This window comes from Papio anubis, chromosome 3 (genome assembly GCF_008728515.1).
Source record: "Papio anubis isolate 15944 chromosome 3, Panubis1.0, whole genome shotgun sequence".
Classification (NCBI taxonomy): Eukaryota; Metazoa; Chordata; class Mammalia; order Primates; family Cercopithecidae; genus Papio; species Papio anubis.
In genome coordinates this window covers 83,353,743-83,373,276 of record NC_044978.1, presented here as the reverse complement: position 1 = coordinate 83,373,276, position 19,534 = coordinate 83,353,743, and the positions used below count along the sequence as shown (strand labels likewise).

At 36.6% G+C, this 19,534-nt stretch overlaps 1 protein-coding gene across 1 annotated transcript in view; it reads left to right on the top strand.

The window, feature by feature from the left end:
* The window catches only part of ARHGEF38 (Rho guanine nucleotide exchange factor 38), a 132,934-nt gene that overhangs the window by 110,275 nt on the left and 3,125 nt on the right, over positions 1-19,534 (top strand). The window contains exons 8-13 of the mRNA XM_003899050.5: positions 2,261-2,365; positions 3,810-3,929; positions 7,283-7,594; positions 9,847-9,990; positions 10,811-11,009; positions 11,143-11,402. Of these exons, the coding sequence (XP_003899099.2) occupies positions 2,261-2,365; positions 3,810-3,929; positions 7,283-7,594; positions 9,847-9,990; positions 10,811-11,009; positions 11,143-11,402 (1,140 nt within the window). The remainder of the gene's footprint in view (positions 1-2,260; positions 2,366-3,809; positions 3,930-7,282; positions 7,595-9,846; positions 9,991-10,810; positions 11,010-11,142; positions 11,403-19,534) is intronic.

Below are 19,534 nucleotides of genomic sequence, written 5' to 3'. Positions count from 1 at the left end.
CATGTGCCACTGCTCCTGGCCGCTTTCTCTCTTTTAAGAGTCCTGAGATATGAATCCAGATGACCTCTGCTTCATAAGGTCCTTCAGGAACCCAGTTCCCTCAGTGATTTTTCTAAACATATTGTCTTCATCTGCCTGGTTGAAGCTGGATTCCTGCCGTGTCTTCTTTCAAGTCCCAAAGAAATGTTATAAGGCCAAGATTCAGACATGAAAAACAAGGCTTCATCCACATCCTATTTGCACAAACCTGGTTACCAGGGCAGAGACAGCTGCAAGGGAGTCTGGGAAATGTAGTCTCTAGCAGGGCAGCCAAGTGTCCAACTTGAACTAGAGGTGTGCATTCTATCAATAAAGGGACAGCAGGAGGAATGTTAACAATCTCTGCCACACCTCCTGAAGCTTCTGTTTCTTTATCTCTAAAATGGGATTAGTCATAATTCCATTATATGTGTGTAAGGATTACAATGAGAAAATGGAAGAAACGTTTTAGTAGTGTCTGGAACATAGTCAGTGTTTAACAAATGTTCGCTATTATTTTCATTAAAACAACAATAGTTAATCCGAAACAACCAAAATCCATCAGTGGAGAGAATCACTTAAACCATTAACCAGGATTATGAGAGCAAATAGGAGAGAGAAATTAATTTTCTACAGTTCGAAGAATAGGAGAAAAGGGAGGATTTACAGAATGGGTGACATTTGAACCAGTCCTTAAAAATAAACAGGATTTTGCAAGGCAGGAAATGAACAGCAGCATATTCCAGCAAAAGAAAACAACATGGAAAAGGCTTGCTTATAGGAAAGTAGAATTGGGCAATATTTCTCTCAGTGTGATTCTTGAACCTTCTACTTTGGAATCATCTGGGTCCTAGCCAGATGATGTACAAAATAAAATATCTGGTGATGACTCCTAGGAAACTACATTTTAAAAAATCTGCCCTAGCATATTGTTATGCACACTAGACTGAGTTGGAGCATAGCAACCGTAAGGCAGAGGATGCTGGATTTTGTGGGGATTACAAAGAACTCTGCTGCCTACTTAATCAAAAGCTTTCTAAATAAACAATATTAAGAAATTTAAAAATAAAATAAAATGTCACCATTTTTGATCCATTTAGTTCTAATATCAACCATCTTAAATTTAAAAACGTATGAACCAAGAACTGCTATGGTTACAACCCAGTGTCAAACTTAATAATACATACCCCATCCCATAAAGCATTTGCATGTTCACACAGATTTTGCCAGGATGAGACTGGTTCAGATCTTGTTTTGTAGCCATTTTAATTGCCAAGAAATACTGCTTGCTATTAATAGCAGTAATAAATGTGTGCTCCTAGAAATTACCACAGCATAAAAACCATCTTTCTGAATTCTAATGGATGTACATGTAAGATGACAAAAAATAACTGAATACATGTGACACTATCTTAACTCTGCTGAGTTATCTTAACAGAAGGATTCTTTTTGCTAAGATTATTTATTAACCTTCAAATTTGAGTTGATAAATAATTTTCACATTTCTTTCCTTTATTTTTCTGAGACAGAGTCTCGCTCTGTCACCCAGGTTGGAGTGCAGTGGCATGATCTTGGCTTACTGCAACCTCTACCTTCTGGGTTCAAGAGATTCTTCCGCCTCAGCCTTCCGAGTAGCTGGGACTACAGGTGCGCACCACCACGCCCAGCTACTTTTTGTATTTTTAGTAGATGCAGGGTTTCACCATATTGACTAGGCCAGACTCGAACTCCTGACCTTGTAATCCACGTGCCTTGGCCTCCCAAAATGCTGGGATTACAGGCCACATTTATTTAACCATGAATTTAAGAATATTTTCTAAATAAGCACTGTGAAATAAATTGGAATGAATCATACGAACAAAACAATAAGTTCCAGTCAATAGATGAAATGTGGCTATTTTATAAACCCAAAAATGTGGTACGGTTTGAGTCCGTACATAATACACGCCATTAAAAACTACAGAGAAAGTTTTACAATCCCACATCTACCATGGCATGGGTGAAGCTATGTGGAAATTAACAACAGCAATTTGAACTACAGGACTTGGCTTTGCTACACTAACTGAGCATCAGTTGTGCTATGTACCAACAGAGACAGTATGTGTTAAGACAGCATATCATCAAATGTTTTCATATCATCAAAGAATTTTCTTTTGTAATGTGCTGGACCAATATGGTCTGTGCTATTTTTAAAAATATCTATTTCATTTGAGTTATGAAAATAATTTCATATATATTTTAGGTTAAAGACAATACCTTTAACAGAGAAGAAAAGCTGTTTAGAGCTTTAGAAAAGACTGTGAGGCTTTGTGTGAAGAACATTTCACTCTGTCTTCAACACATACAGGTAGGTGAGACACAACTATTTTCAGTGTTCTACAGGAACATCTGATACAAAGCATTGATTTCCGTGGTTATTTTGAAGAGTAAATGTGACTGTTCCTTCCTTTATATTATGACACTGGATCAAAATTGGAAGGATGCAAACTCCTGGTAAAGGAAGCCAAGATAAAGAGGTGTTTTGCTGTTTGACCTCTTACCTGCTCCACTCCCTCCCCAGTCCAAATAGTCATATTGTGGGACTTTTTTGCTCAGATGATTGCCTTATGGACCATTAGCATGCTTTCTTTATAACAGAGATGAGTTCATTAACACAAAATTGCAAGACACAGAAAATTTGTTTGTTTGTACTACTAACACATCTCTTTGTAGTACCTAAAATAAGTATAAACATCAATATAAAGGAAAATAAATTGAACTACAAAATCTTATTAACTATAATATGCAAATGCTCCCATGAGATTATGTTAGAAAACAGAAATACTCCCAGAAATTTCCAGTCCCATAAGAAGTTGTCCTGACCCTTTGAGAATCACTGATTTCAACCAACTAATTGAAGTACAGTATGATTATGCTCAGTAGAAAAACCAGTCAGGTTTCTTCTAATGGATCTCATAAAGAGGAAACAGTGTCCTTCATGCCACCTTGACAATAGCTATGACCATGAGACATAGAAAGTTCGTAGTGTTACATGTAAATCAGTTACTAAACGGTCCCCTTCTATATTCCAGAAGTTTTTCTCTTGTATATCTTGGATATCTGTTTCTGGAAGCAGTTGTTTGCACTCTTCGATAAAATATCAGAATGATTTGGAGACAAGTTTCCATGTTATATAAGAACATATACTACTCTGTTCTTATTTATTATCTGATACAAAGCCTGCCTTACAATCAGGTTTGCTATTTGCCTCCTAAAGTGCTGCCTTCTGTGAAAAGAAAACCAAAAACAGTTATAACAGCCAGAGAGCAGTGAGACCCCTGTCCTTTACATATCTTTCAAGGAGTAAATGGCTCTTGGGAACATCTACAGGAAAGTCTTCTATTTCCACTAATTGATTCAACAAAAAATGTGAGCATCTTCTCTTAAAGAGAGCATTAAATTTTCTAAGGAAAATTGATGAATTTAAATCAAAGAGGAGTGATTTTTAAAATAAGGAATTTGTAAGAATTGCAAGCTAAAGAATAGCTAATGAGGGAATTTAAGATGGACTGTTTAATCAAAGAGGGTCATATACTGAGTACTACGAGAAAGTGGCATAAGGAAAATGTAAGGAAATATATTCTTCCAAGCAACCTGATTGCACAGAGCATTTATAAAATGTTTGTTGTTCCTTTTTTTAATAACCTCTTAGTGATAATTAAGAGTCATGCTGATGAAGTCCACATTTGGGATACATTAATTATACTGACCTCAAAACTTGCCATTTTTGTAACTTTGTTCTTGGGTTTCAGGATGCCATGCCCCTGGCTCTGCAGAGTGTAATGGACCTTCAGGAGATTTCATACAACAAAGACGATGAGATGGGCTATTCTGACACCCTAAGTAATGCCTTAAATTCGTGTCATGACTTTGTAAGTTATTTATATTCACAGATAAATGCAAATTAAATAGTGAGGTTGAAAGGAAAGCTACTTTCGTTTATTTTTCTGGAGTCAGAAATAAAACATGCACTCAAGCAAATACTAATGTCAAAATTAGTAGATTTAAACAGGGGATTTTTAAAATCATTTAATATTTTTTAAGTGGATTAGTGAGGATTTTACTATGATGGAAATTTAAGAGGACCACAGATTGTGTTTCTAGGGGTAACCAGTGGCAAAGCTGTTTTTAAAATCAATATTTAGTTTATGTCTGCATGTGAAATATTAATAATATATTAAGTTAGAAAGCTGTGCTTTTCTTTTTCTTTTTTCTGGGACAGTATCTGACTCTGTTGCCCAGGCTGGAGTACAGTGAAACAATCTCAGCTCACTGCAACCTCTGCCTCTCGGGCTTAAGCAATCCTTGCTTCTCAGCCTCTCAAGCAGCTGCAACTATAGGGGCACACCACCACATCTAGAAGATTTTTTGCATTTTTTGTAGAGGCAGAGTTTCACTGTGTTGCCCAGGCTGGTCTCAAACTCCTGGGCTCAAGCGGGCTATGCTTTTCTTAAACAAGTCTCTGGAAATGCCTTGAGTCCTTACAGAAAAGGCAAAAGTACTGTCTGAGGATATGACACTTATTAACATACTATATATTGGTGCCTTCCTATTGAGAAAGACTTTTATTTGAGAGTCATATGTTATTTATTTTGTTCCATGGTAAAACATTTATTTTCTAAGAGTTCTATAAAATATATCTTGGGAATCATAGAAACATGCTTGAGCCAATAACACATTTTAGTAGTAAGTTACTCTGGGTAATATTAATTTTAATTTCTGTAGGTATTATTATTTCATAGCAACATTTCAAGAATTATATAGAAGATAGATCATCTTGAAAGGGGCATTTTTGTGTTGGCATTATAGGCATTTTGGGTAAAACAAATCTTCATGGAGTGGCCCTTTTATTGGAGGATGTTTAGTATTTTTGGCCCACCAGGCTCAAAATCTCAGTAACATCCCCCCACATCAAGACATTGTGAGAACCTGTGAAGAGTCTCACATACTTCCAAACCCTAGGAAGTCATACAGCCCCCAGTCTAGTAGAAAAACCACACTGAAGTATTTTGCTTTTCTAGCACTGGGGAATGGAAAGTCAGGCTTACATCTGAGCTAATATGATAGAGAAACAGGTCAATGACGGACGGATGGATGGATGGATGGATGGATGGATGGATGGATGGATGGGTGGATGAATGGATGGATGGATGGATAGATGGACACAGACAGATAGATGATGGTGATGATGAGATAGATAGATAGATTAGATAGATAGATAGATAGATAGTATATGTATAGATAGATAGATAGTGTGACTAGTTCTTTATGTATTTTCTGCATTTAATTACAGAGAGCACACATTCTAGAAAAGTCTTTAAAGTTTGCTCTTTAGCTTAATTCCAATACATTAAGTTAATATGTATTTATTGAGTAGCACCTGAAAGTGTGGTATGTGGCTTCTCTCTCAGCAAGCATGCTGCAGACTTTGATAGAAAGAAGACAGAAGGTGTCTTGCATACCTTGCCTAAAACCACAAGATGACTAATTAGGCTAAGTTAAAAAAAAATTGTGAGAAGGCTCAATATAAAAGTAACTTTTACGGATAACATATATAGAACTCTTTTTAAAAATCAAATATTAAGAACTCAAAATCTATCTAAAGGCAGAGCAGTTATTCTTATCTGACCATGAGTGATACATATCTATACATTTTGTTAGGACAAAATATTAAAATCTAGTTCTTATTTGTTCTAACCACAATTCCTTTGTAAAAGTGAATCATTTTGTGTCTATGAGTCACTGGATTTTATATACATATAATTATATTGCAATACTGTAATTAGATTCCTTGTAGAATCCAGTCAAGTCACAAACATAGTAATTTATCCCAGATATAGTAAATACAGTAAATAGATTCTTTGTTTACCAAGGGACTCATTAAACAGTCTGTGGGTGTATATTGATTATCTCATAAGCTGGACATCAAATTTAATTTGTGTTGGGTATTGCTGGTGCCAATAAGAGATTGGTTTCTCTCTCTTCTAGATTTCCCATGAGTTCAGACCAAGTTACCAGGGGCCATTTAAGTTAATTAATACAATCTGCTGCTCAGATACGGATACCCTAGGATATCGTTTGGGTTACAAAAGAGAAACCTACTTCCAAATTATCATAAAATATCATATAAGCATACATGATAAAGTGTAAAGTAGGGCAGTCAACAAATGTAAAACAGAAGAGAAATAGAAGAAATCAAATCTAGGATGATCAGGTTATGTCATGAAGATGGGCAGTTCTATGAAGTTCATTTTCAATGATTCAGGCCAAAAAGTGTAAACAATTTAAGACACAGAAATAGCATCAGTTTAATCCTTTAATGTATTTAAAACAGAACTTATAGGCCAAGGTGAGAGAATTGCTTGAGCCTAGGTGTTCAAGACCATCTTGGGCAATAGAGTGAGAGCGTATCTCTACAAAAAGTTTTAAAAATTAGGCAAGCATGGTGACACATTCCTGTAGTCCTAGCTATTTGGGAGGCTGAGGTGGGAGGATGGCTTGAGAAGAGGCTTCAGTGAGCTGAGAAAGTGCCACTGCAATCCATCCTGGGTGACAGAGTGAGACCCTGTCTCAAAGTTAATTAATTAATTAAAAATAAAATAAGTTACAACTCTGTGGTCTTTTCCGTCTCAAGGTTAAAATACCTTTATTAAGGGGTTGCTATCTTTATAGGGGATATAATTCCACTACCAAAAATAAGCCTCCAGGGTAGCCAGGGATTTGGGGCTGAAATGGGAAGAATAGGGTACAGTCTCCTATGGGATTAACTATATTCCTTTTGCTGCCAGCAAAAGGTGGGAGCGATGTGGTGAATCTTTAATACAGTTTTGGTAGTCAAAGGCTAGAGATTCCCCCTACCCTCAAGTGCTGGCTCTGGGATGAGAAAGAAGGGGAATGAAAAAGTGTTGAAGGAGATGACAATGACAAAACCAAAGACGGTAGAGAAAAAGGTGGAGTTATATTTTGGGTGAGCAGGCTTTAACTTTTGAATTCCTCTTCCTGCTCACTTTTTAGGTTCAATGTTACAACCTAGAGCGCCTGTTTTAAGTCTTTGAATAGGTTTAGCCAGACACAAAAGTGATCAGATCTTCTTTTAACCTGTCTAGGGCTTTCCTGTTTTCTTTTGTGCTTCTCGTGAGGGAAAAGGTAAGCCTATCGATAGCAGCACTGGACAAGGTATGGGCTGATCTTCTCTCCGAAATGGGCTCTTTTTTTCTTTTGGCAGGCATCTCACTTACAGAGACTCATCCTGATGCCCTTGTCAGCCCTGCTGTCCTTATTCCCAGGGCCTCACAAGCTCATCCAGAAACGCTATGACAAACTGCTGGATTGCAACAGCTACCTACAGCGATCAGCAGGAGAGGAGTCAGACTTGGCCAAAAAGGAGTATGAAGCCCTCAATGCCCAGCTTGTGGAGGAGCTCCAGGCGTTCAACCAGGCTGCTCGGAAGATTCTGTTGAACTGTCTGTGCAGCTTTATCACCCTCCTTAGGGACCTGATGCTCGTGGCACAGCAGGCTTACTCCACACTTGTGCCGGTAAGCACAGCACCAACACACAGCTACTTTGGCCTAGTGGACATGTGTTCAGTGTGGTGTGTGCGTGTTTAGTTTAACTAAAACCAGTCAGATAGTCTCCTGCTCCTTATCTGTCTCTCCATGGGAAGCTCAAAGGGTTTCCTACTTCAGGTTTACTGTGACTTACACATTTGTAATTCTTTTTTGGAGATTCCTTTTCAAATACAAAACACCTTTCAGCCTTGCTCCACCTGACTGATGCAACATGCAGTTTATCAGCAATTTATATTTTGTATTTCTTTCTGATCAATCGTTCTTAGATGTTAACTATGACTATTTAAGATGTGGCTCTAAATAGAAGGCCATCTCAGCATAATGAAAGACGCAGGATAATGTTCAAACCATGCTTTGTTTTGATTTCATTTTTCCCCAAGAAAGAGAAGCCTGGTTGTGTGTGTGTGTGCAAGAGTGTGTGTGTGTGTGTGTGTATGTGTGTAGCTTCGCCTCCCATTCGGATGTAATTTTATAATTATTTTCCTGATGAGGAAGAAAGATATTTACAATTTATATCAACTTCTTAAAAATTAGTTTGGTTTCTTGGCCCTACATTTCCAGTATACTAGTTCTTAACTGAATGAGATGGATAGCTATTCAATGGGTAACACCTGGAGCAGAATTAACTGTCCCTACTTTATTTTCTATTGTGGATTAATTAACTTTTAACTTATACTTTGAATTAAATTAAATTGAATAAACAAGGGCTATGTTTACAGGATTCAAAAGTCAAAATTATGTAAATGTATAATCAGTCTCACCATACCTGTTCCTCTAGCATCCCATTCCCCACTCTCATCCCATTTTTGTTAGTTTATTTTTATGCATTTAGTGCTTTCTCATGCCAGTAAAAATAAATACAAATATATATTTTTATTTCTTAAAAGTAAAAAACAGCATATTATATATACCATTCTGCAACTTGCTTTTTAACAATATATTCTGAGAATGCGTCTACAGTAGTACATGGAGACCTTCCTCATTCTTTGTTTTTTTTTTTTTTGAGATGGAGTTTCACTCACCTCACCCAGCTAATTTCTTTCTTTCTCTTTCTTTCTTTCTTTCTTTCTTTCTTTCTTTCTTTCTTTCTTTCTTTCTTTCTTTCTTTCTTTCTTTCTTTCTCTTTCTTCTTTCTTTCTTTCTTTCTTTCTTTCTTTCTTTCTTTCTTTCTCTCTCTCTCTCTCTCTCTCTCTTTCTTTTCTTTTCTTTTCTTTTTCTTTTTTTTTGTAATTTTTAGTAGCAGGCCAAGTGCGGTGGCTTAACGCCTGTAATCCCAGCACTTTGGGAGGCCGAGGCAGGCGGATCATGAGGTCAGGAGATCGAGACCATCCTGGCCAACATGGTGAAACCCCGTCTTTACTAAAAATACAAAAAAAAAAAAAAATAGCTGGGTGTGGTGGCACATGGCTGTAATCCCAGCCACTTGGGGGCTGAGGAAGGAGAATCACTTGAACCAGGGAGTCGGAGGTTGCAGTGAGCCAAAATCACACCACTGCACTCCAACCTGAAAAAAAAAAAATTGTTTTAGTAGTGACTAGTTGCCCAGGCTGATCTTGAACTCCTGGGCTCAAGTTATCTTCTGGCCTCAGCATCCTGATTAGCTGGACTTCAGGCATGCACTACCATGCCTGGCTAAGATTTAAAAATTTTTAGAGACAGGGTCTTGCTACGTTGCCCAGGCTGGTCTCAAACTCTTGGACACAAGCAGTCCTCTTACCTCAGCCTCACTGTTGGCTGTGATTACAGCATGAGCCACTATGCCAAGCTTACCCAGTTTTTGAGGGGTAAGGATGTAAACTCCATTTCTTTGTAGGGAGCATTGTTGAAGAATTTGTTTTAAAACCAGCACAGGCTCTTAATCAGTGCTCTTTCTCTTAGCTGCTTTCCCTTGCCACCATCCTACCCAACCACAAGGGAGGCATCTACTGTCATGAGCTCCTGAGCTTTTCTTCCAAGACTTCATTGCTATTTTTTCTCTTCTGTTCTTTTATTTAGGCTTGAAACTTAAAAAAAAAAAAAAAAAGATCCCTATCATGTTTGTGGGGTTTCTAGAGACAATAAATTAGACCATATTTATCTAGAAGTTCTAACGTTGCCCTCACTTTTCACAATGGAGCTATCATACACCTCCTCAACTGTTCATCACAACTCAATACATTTAACACCTGATATGATTATCTCGTTGTCTGGAAACAATGCCATATTATTTCTACCTATAGGTGCCACTGTTGGTTTCAAGCATTTCTGAGATTCAGAATCAAGTACTAGAAGAGGTCCAAAATTTGAATTGTGTGAAAGAAAACAGTGCCACCTTTATTGAGAGGAAACTCAGTTTTGAAAAGAAGAAGCCTGTGCAGATTCTGGTGAGTTTGGCAGCATTCATGACAGTGGTAACTTTCACCTCTTTGCCTTGTCCAAGTCGTATTATCATACTATTTTCCAGATCACTTATCTCATTCTAATATCCTACAATTTATGTATATGTAGAATTTCTTGTACATTTCTATCCTGTATATCATAAGCTCCATAAGATCATGAATTCTTTTTTTCTGCTTTGTACATAATATATCCCTAAAAATGCCTAGATGTCTAAAATGGTGCTTGTCACTAGGTAGGAGGCACTCAATAAATATTTGTTGAATAAGATTTTATAAAGATAAATCATATAGTCCAGCCCTTTCCTTTTCTACATAAGGCATACCAGGCCCCAGAGATAAGTGGCTTTCTCAAAGTCTCTTAGGGCCCGAGCTGATGGGGGAGTATAAGCCTCCTGATTCTTGTCTAATTTGCTGATGATATTTCCCAGATAAAGACATTTACATGTACAATGTACTTAATTGAATATTATTTATCAAGTGCTTAATATGCAAGGGGTTGTCTACAGAATGGCAAAGAGTTAAAAATGGTTGTGCAACATCCAAGAGAGATTAGAACCTCTGCCTTCTTATTCTTGTTATTTCTTCTCTACAACACTGCCCTCCTGTGCTTACTAGAGACATTTTTCACTGAATAAGTGAGCTGGGTACTTCACAATAATAACCTGCTCTATGCCTGCACCTTGAAATAATCCTCTAAAAATATATGACTTCTACATTTCAAAAATCTCCAGGGAAAAATTATTTACCAACTCCATGAGGATTTGATTATTTATCTATCTAAACCAAAACTTCTTATTTCTCCCAGCCAGAAATGCCACGTCAAACTGATATTCATCGCTCCAAACTTCTATCCACATATAGTGCAGAGGAACTCTATCAAGCTAAGCGCAAGTGCAATGCTACACAAGAATATGACATCAATCTTCTGGAAGGAGAGTTGGTGGCTGTGATAGAACAGAAAGATCCACTGGGGAGTACAAGCAGGTGGCTTGTGGACACAGGAAGTAAGTTTTTCCCTAGAACTATCACTCTTCTTTAAACTGAGATTTTCTGAGGGACCTCCATGTGCTTCTCTGAGCTCATGTTTGGGAAGAGTATACCCATGAACTTGGTTCTTTCTTTTTATTTCCCATCCAGATGTGAAAGGATATGTTTATTCCTCCTTCCTAAAACCCTACAATCCAGCAAAAATGCAGAAAGTGGATACTGAGAACAGGTTCTGTGATGATGATTTTGAGAACATCAGCCTCTTTGTGTCTTCTCGGCCAGCTAGTGACAGTGTCACAGGCACCTCAGAAAGCAGCATTGGTGATAGCAGCTCATCTCTTAGTGGCACATGTGGAAAGTTTGAAACAAATGGTACTGATGTTGACAGTTTTCAAGAAGTAGACGAACAGGTAAAAATTTGATGTAAAAATATGTGGTTGTTCAAATCATGAAAGTCTCTCTCTACTATGTTACTGTAACACTTGGTGGAAAAGGGTCAGCTTTAACATCAAGGAGACCTGGCTCTATTAGCACATACTTCCAGTGGATCTTTTTGCAAGGAGTTTAATTCCCTGAGCCTGTTTCCTTAAATAAAGCAAAGGATTGGAGATAAAGTGTGTATGTAAAGTAGCCAACACAAAGTAGATACACAATAAATAGGAGCTATTACTATTACTACCCTGCTGTTACATACTTAGAGCAAAGTGTCTTTTTATACTCCCCCATCAAAAAAAAGCAGTTCAATACTGAACAGATTGCTGCCATCAATAGCATGTGGGAAATCGTCCATGATTCCTCTAAGAGCAATATCTTCATTGAGCTATCTAGTAATTGGCCATTTTTAATCTCATGTATAATGCCACACACTATATGCTGAAACTTTTTCTTTCTTACTTTTTTGTTGTTGTTGTTGTTGTTGAGATGGAGTCTTGCTCTGTTGCCCAGGCTGGAGTCCAGTGGCACGATCTCAGCTCACTGCAACCTCCACTTCCTGGGTTCAAGCAATCCGGAGTAGCTGGGACTACGGGCACGTGTCACCATGCCCAGCTAATTTTCATATTTTTAGTAGAGACGGGGTTTCACCATATTGGTCAGGCTGGTCTATACTGAAACTTTTAAGGCTATATTTCCCTCACTGCACTAATGCAAAGGCTACTGGTACAATCTTTTTGCAAAATGGTATGTTCGTTATAGTGCCGGGTTTGTTTTTGCTATATCAGAAAGTTTCAGTATACTTAACTGTTCATTCCCCGGTGGTGACCATCTAACTAATTCCTTTATTTATTTACCTTGCTTTTTCTTTAGTGTTATATTAATAATTTATTTAAATTTATTTTTGTAGAGGTTATGTATATGTGTATGTATATGTGTAGATAGATAGAGAAGTTAAAATGTAGAAAAGCATACATAACTTAAAAGTAAGCTGGGCTTGGAGGCTCATGCCTGTAATCTCAGCATTTTGTGAGGCTGAGGTGGGAGGATTGCTTGAGCTGAGTTTGAGACCAGCCTGGGTAACATAGTGAGACCTCATCTCTACTAAAAATAAAAAAAATTAGCCAAGGATGATTGCCCGCATCTGTAGTCCCAGCTACTGGAGAGGCTGGGGTAGGAAAATCGCACAAGCCAGGGAGGTCGAGGCTGCAGTGAGCCGTGATCATGCCACCGCACTCCAGCCTGGGCAACAGAGGGAGATCCTGTCTTTAAAAATAACAATAATTTTAAAAAGTAAAGTTTTTAGTCCTTCCTCCCCTTGTCCTACTCTTCAGAGACAATGCTTGGATATATCCTTTGTATATTCTGTGCATATACAAACACGTTTATACCAGTGGGAAACATATCATATATGGTATATTATAGGGGTTTTTTTTTTCATTTAACAATATATCTTAGACACAATTAAACCTAAATAGCTATCTTATTCCTTAAAACGTTCAACACAGCATTTAATTTTGTGGATATATTATAACTTATGTAACTATCACCCTAATAATAGATATGTAGAATGTTTTGGGCTTTTAAAAAATTCAAACAATATTTCAAGGAAGGGCCTTGTCCATCTATTTTTGTACATTTATATGAGTATATAAGTGTAAAACAAATTCCTAAAATATTAGAGGGTCAAAGGTATATACATTTAAAGTCTTTATAGACATTGCCATGCTGACCTCCAAAAGTATGGTATCTATTCAGTTTCTTTCATTAACAGTTACTGATTGCTGTCCAATTCATGACACTTTTTTTTTTTTTTTGGTTTGGTGTTTTGTTTTGTTTTTTTTTTTCCAAAAGCAGCTTATCAATATCTTATATTCATATCACATAATTCATCCGTTTTTAAGTGTACAATTCATGACTTTTAGTATATATTACAAAGTTGTGCAAGTTTAGTATATTTACAAAGTTGTGCAACCATCACTTTAATCCAATTTTAAAACATTTCTTTCATTCCAAAAAATCATTTGCACCCATTTGTAGTCCCTCCTCTTTCCCACCCCAACCCCAAAGAAACACTAACCTATTTTCTGTCTCCATAGATTTGCCTTTTCTGTATCTTTTGTATAAACAAAATTGTACAATACGTGATGTTTTACAGCTACTTTTTTTCACTTAGCAAAATGTATTGAGTCTTCCATGTTGTCGTATGTATATGTACTTTGTTGTTTTCTATTGCCTACTATTATTCCATTCTGTGGATATATTTTGTTAATCCACTCACCAGTTGATGGTCATTTGGGTAACTTCTAGTTTGGGGCTATTATGAATTACGCTGCTATGAATATTTGTGTGCAAGTCTTTGTGTGAATTTAATTTCCCTTGAGTAGACACTCCGAAGTGTAATTCCTTATTGGTTTTATTTAAATTTTTAAGAAACTGCCAAACTGTTATCCAAAGTGGCCTCACCACTTTACTTTTCTACCAGCAAAGTGTGAGGGTTACGGGTTGCAGTTTCTTCACATGCTTGTCAACACTAGTTATTATTTGTCTTTTTAATGAGACCCATCTTGTGGGTATGAGGTGGTATCTCTTTGGGGTTTTAGTGTACATTTCCCTAAAAATTAATGCTATTGAACATTTTTTCATGTGCTCATTTGCCATTCTTTTATTTCCTTTGGTGAATGTCTATTCAAATATTTGCCTATTAAAAAAAAAAAACTGGGTCATTTTCCTTCTTATTTTCCCATTGTAAAAGTTCTTTATAAACCTGAGTGCAAGTTTTATTTTTTTTAAATCAGATATATAATTTGCAAATATTTTCTCCTGGTTATAACTGACTCTTAACTTGTCTGGGCATTACTATGTGTTCTTACTGCCCTTCTCTCTTGAAGTTTCAAAACACTCTTTCTCTATTACTTGTTCACTCTGTTGTTTATTCAGTTTCTAAAAGACATATTACAATGCTAACTAATGCATTTTTATCAGTGAAATCTATGTACCTGATTAAATGTCCTGTCAGACTTTGCCTTGTCTCAATAACCTAGATGGACAGAAATCTGAGAGCCAAATTTATCAACACACTCTAAAGCTGGCTTGATGTTGAGTTCTAGTTCTTACTTGGCTCTACAGGGACTTTGGACTAAGCACCTCACATAGACTCTTTCTGCCTGGTGTTCGTAGTATGAGACTGCATTTAGTTCCTACTAGCTGGTACTTCAAAGCAATTTTCTGCAAGCAATCTTATCAATATATATAATGTGAATTAGGTCCATTAGAGATTTCCATTACCAAGAGAAGAAAAAAATGAGATAGTATTTCAAAACAAAAAATATATTAATGGCATCTCTTCATAAATTGTTATTTACTTTCTTTTTCCTCTGAGTTTGGCACCAATTCAAAATAGGCATAGCATCAGGAATATAAATATAAGCATGTATAAGCATTATTACTAGTAAAATGGGATTGAAGATGCATCTTGGATCTGTAGCACATGGAATCCCTGATACTTTCCCTCAGAGTAGAAATTACCCAACTCAAATTGAAGGTGAACCCGGTGCATGGACAAAGTCTGTCCCAATAAACTTACTGCAAGATGAGGAAGAGGATGCACCTGTTGGAAACTTCAGTACAAGGAAGAAGAGAAGAAAAGGCTGCATAGAGATACCTCCCTTAATGTCTTAACTCCAGTCAATAGACGCACATAGGCCAGTGGTTTCCAGACTCCCCCTGTAATGCATAATGCATAATATTTCATTGAAAACAGAGAGAAAGGATTATATTTTGTTCCTAATTCTTGCCCCAGGGCTGATGTTTCCATTCTGTTGGCTTTTAGAAGTTGTGGGGAGAAGAAAATGATTAACCTCTGTATTTGTGGTGTGATAGTATAAGTCAATACAGTATAGAAGTGCCGGTAATGTGATCGAAAGTGGAAGAAAATTATATCTTCTTTATCAACAATGAGAATACAGTACATGTTGTAACATTTCACATTTGTGGTATCCTACAAAGCAGTTTTCTGGGTGGCTATTTAGACTTTTGTTCTTGATTTTATTTTATTATCAGGAACATCAGCGGAAACTTGTACTGGCTTAATTGGATGCCACTTTTGGTTATCATTTATTTCCCTTTCCCTTCCTACTGTGGTAGCACGTTTTTTGATTTCCTCCAGAATTGCTATAGCATGTTGCCAAGGGGTGTTGTAGGATGTAGTCTGGTTTTATTGATGGTTCTAGTGGACCCTGACACAAAGGACAGGTGGCCTCTACCTCATACTCAGGGGGTATCTTCAGGGCCCTAAAGATCATTCAAATATAGGCAATTTCAAACTAATTTAGATTCTAGTGGCTCCATGATTTTTATACCAGAGCTGAATTTTTAACCTGAATGCGAGGACCTGAAGTGGTCTATGAATGAGTTTTGGGAGGATTTCATGAATCTCCTCAAATACGTTGGAAATATTGTTCTTATTTGCATATATACACATCTATGATAAAAGAAGTCTACCTTTTTAAACAGACTTTTAAAAGAAATTTTTATCTAAAATGTTAGCAATCACTGCTGTAGAGGTTTAACTTGCTTATCCATTCTCCACCTCAAGTAAGAAGAGAGACTGCTATAAAAAAGTTCCCCCAAAATTATGTTCTGGAGCCTTTGTTGAATAATGGGGATGAGCGACTGGATATTCACAACCTGGCGGTACCGATTTATACCAAGGATCTTAATTTTTAAGTTCTTCATTCTGTTTTTTTGCTATATCAAAGAATATAACAAAAGCATTCAAGTAAATATGCCTTCCCATTCCAAGGTATTCTCTCCTTTTGTCCATCAAATAGTAATGGCCTGCTCTGCATTAGTGTTCCATGCTGCATAACAGATTACCACAAACCTGGTGGCTTAAAACAATACAAACGTATTTCTTAGGGGCTGTTGTCAGGAGTCCAAGCACGGTTTAGCTGGGTGCCCTGCTTAAGATCTCACGTAGCTGCAATATAGGTGCTTGCTGGTTTTATTGCTTCTGAAACTGGGGGTTCTCTTCCCAGCTCATGGTCATTGGTAGAATTAAGTTTCTTGTTCCGGTTGGACTAAGGACTCCTTTTTCTTGTTGGCAATTAGCCAGAGACCACTTTCAACAACCTGAGGCTGCCCTCAAATCCTTGCCATGTGGCTGTCTCTATAGGCAGTTTGCAACATGGCTGTTTGCTTCTTCAAAGTCAGTGGGTGAGCATCTCTCTGGCTTCAAATCTCTCCCTTCAGAGGAGGCCTAAATGCACTTTAAAGGTCACATCTGAGTAGGTCAGGCCCATCCAGGATAATCCCTCTTTTGACTAACTCAGAGTCAATTTCCTAGGGACTTTAACAAGCACCTCTGCAGAATCTCTTTACCTTTGCTAGAGAGTGTAGCCTACTCACAGGAGTAATAGCACATCTATTAAGAAGTTCCAGTCACAATCAAGGGGAGGAGATTATGTAGACCATGTACAGTAGGGGGTGAGATTCTCAGGGTCCATCCTAGAATTCTGCCTTCCAGAGTGTCTAAGATGCCTTGTTTGGCAAGCAGAATCTTGTCCTTGGCACTTCTCAAAAAGGACTCAGTTTAATAATGGCTAAAACCCAGTTTTGGGGGGCAGTTCAGTGTCTGAGAATCAGTGCTGTTTTCTTTTTCCATGTAAGTAATATTGAAAATATAATTTTTGACTTCTAAAAAAAGTAGTCATTTTGCTACCAATCCCACGTTCATCTTTACATTTTCCAACTACCTATGATGACGATGCTACATGCCTACTGTGTCATTGTTTAGAAAGTGCTTCAAAAAGTTGGCTTATTAACATGAAGAGATTTTCAAAAATAGTATGAGGTGGAAAACCACCTGCAAAGTTATGTATACTATAAGTCCATTTTTATTACCACTTCAGGTAGGTAGGTAGAACACAAAAATGGAAGGAAGGAAAGAAGGAAGAAAGGAAGAGAGGAAGATGGGAGGAAGGAAAAGAAGATGCTAATAGCAGTTGGGTGGATTTTGTTTTGCTTAACTTTATTAAAAATTTTTTTCTTCATCAAAATTGCTTGTGTAATTAAAACATATAATTGTTAAGTGAAGAACATGAAAGCTTGCTCCTGAAGGGTGAGAGAGAATAATGAGCATTTTTCGTGCAATATAACCATCTTAGTTTCCAGACATACGTATGATATACCATAAATGCTGATTCTCTACCTTTTAGTTTTAGAAAAGAAGATTAACATATATTATGACTTTTGTTGCTGTTAATTGGAGAATTGGGATAAAAATAAAATGATATTCAGTGAAGACAGGTAATGTGGCTCACTGAAGAAGGAAAATTAAATGCACAAATATAGAATAAGGGAATGCCGAACTGGGAATGTTACCACAGAGAAAGATCTGGTGGTTATAAGCAGTGGGTAATAAATTAGGTATGAGTCAATAATACAGTGTTATTTAAAAAAAAAGTAAGTGTGATAGAAAACGGAGTTGTATTCACAGAATACTGCACATAAAATGAGTTAGAGCTTTATAGAGTACAAAGAAGCAATCAATAAATACATTTTTAAAAGTGCCAAGGAAAAACAGAAGAAAATTAGGTGATAATGGCTCAAATCAACAACATTGTAATTAATGTGCCTGGACCAAAACGTAGCATTTAAGATTAGAAAGATACAGACTAAAACAATTAAAATATTGAAGATAATGAGAAATCTTACAGTTCTTAAATGCATGACATGTTAAAAATTTATAACTTGTAGTCTAACATTAAGGAGACTAAAAATACTAAAAAGGAGACTTTAAAAAGAGACTGAAAATAGACTGCTGCCTCTTTAAAAGCAGCTTACTTCCATTTCGAGTGTATAATATATGCCCTCATTTAACATAAATTATATAAAAACTAAAAAGTGCTCATCCCAAATAAATTTTGGGTCATGGTTATCTAAAGCATTGAAAGTATATAATTTTGTACTTTAAATTTACAATTGCATGAGAATATATATTTAATATTTAGAATATAAACTATAATTTCATACCAAACAGATCCAGGTGGAAGAGTTTATATATCACTTGAGAGAATTCTGCTAAAGTGAAAGACTACCACAAATATTTAGAAATGTTCTATTAGTAGGCTATCTAACCTGCTAAAACATCTATAGTTGCATTGGTAACGCATTACCTATTATTTATAAAAATTATAAAAGATGATTACCAACTACTAATGCAGGCTCTTACAGATGTTTCAGATGTATTATAGTACATTACATTCCCAAATACTTTTGCAAACCAAATCTTCCATTCTGTTCCTGTGGATTTATTCAATGTTTTCACTTTCTAAACAACAAAACAACAACGTCTACAATATACTAGAAACTCCAGTCCCTCTCCGCAAGAATACACTCTGTACATACTTGCTAGAACAAGAGTTTGGTCTCTAAAGCATTATGAGAAATAGACCAAGCACAGGATTTGAAGTTAGAAGATATTGGTCATAGCAGCACCAATTAGCTCTATAATTAAAAATATGTTTCTTCTGTAAGCACAACTCATAGGGTTGTTGAGGACAAAGCACATTTAACATATAACTGCCATGCATTCCATAAAAGGTGTTTATTATTGCTACCACTCCATTGCTAAAGAATTTATAGTACTTTTAATTTTCTTGTTTACTTAAAAAATTATGTAATAATTTGACCATGTTCATCAATCTCTTGTATGTATCTTTTATGATACAAGATGATCTCTTGTATGATAGCCATGCCTTTCAATAAATATTTGAATATTCCTACTAATTTTCAGGTCAAATCAATCAATATTTGAATTCATACTTTGTACCACAATGTGGTCAATGGAGAAAAGTTTAATTAAATGTGTGTCTTAGTCCATTTGGGCTGCTGTAACAAAATACCATAAACTGGTTGGCTTATAAACAACAGAAATTTATTTCTCACAGTTGTGGAGGCTGGAAGTCCAAGATCAAGGCAGCAGTTTATGTGGTATTTGCTGAGGGGTAACTTTCTGGTTCATAGAGTAGTACCTTCTTGTTGGACCCTCACATGGTGGAAGGGGTCAAGGGTCTCTTTCAGGTTTCTTTTTTTTTTTTTTTTTTTT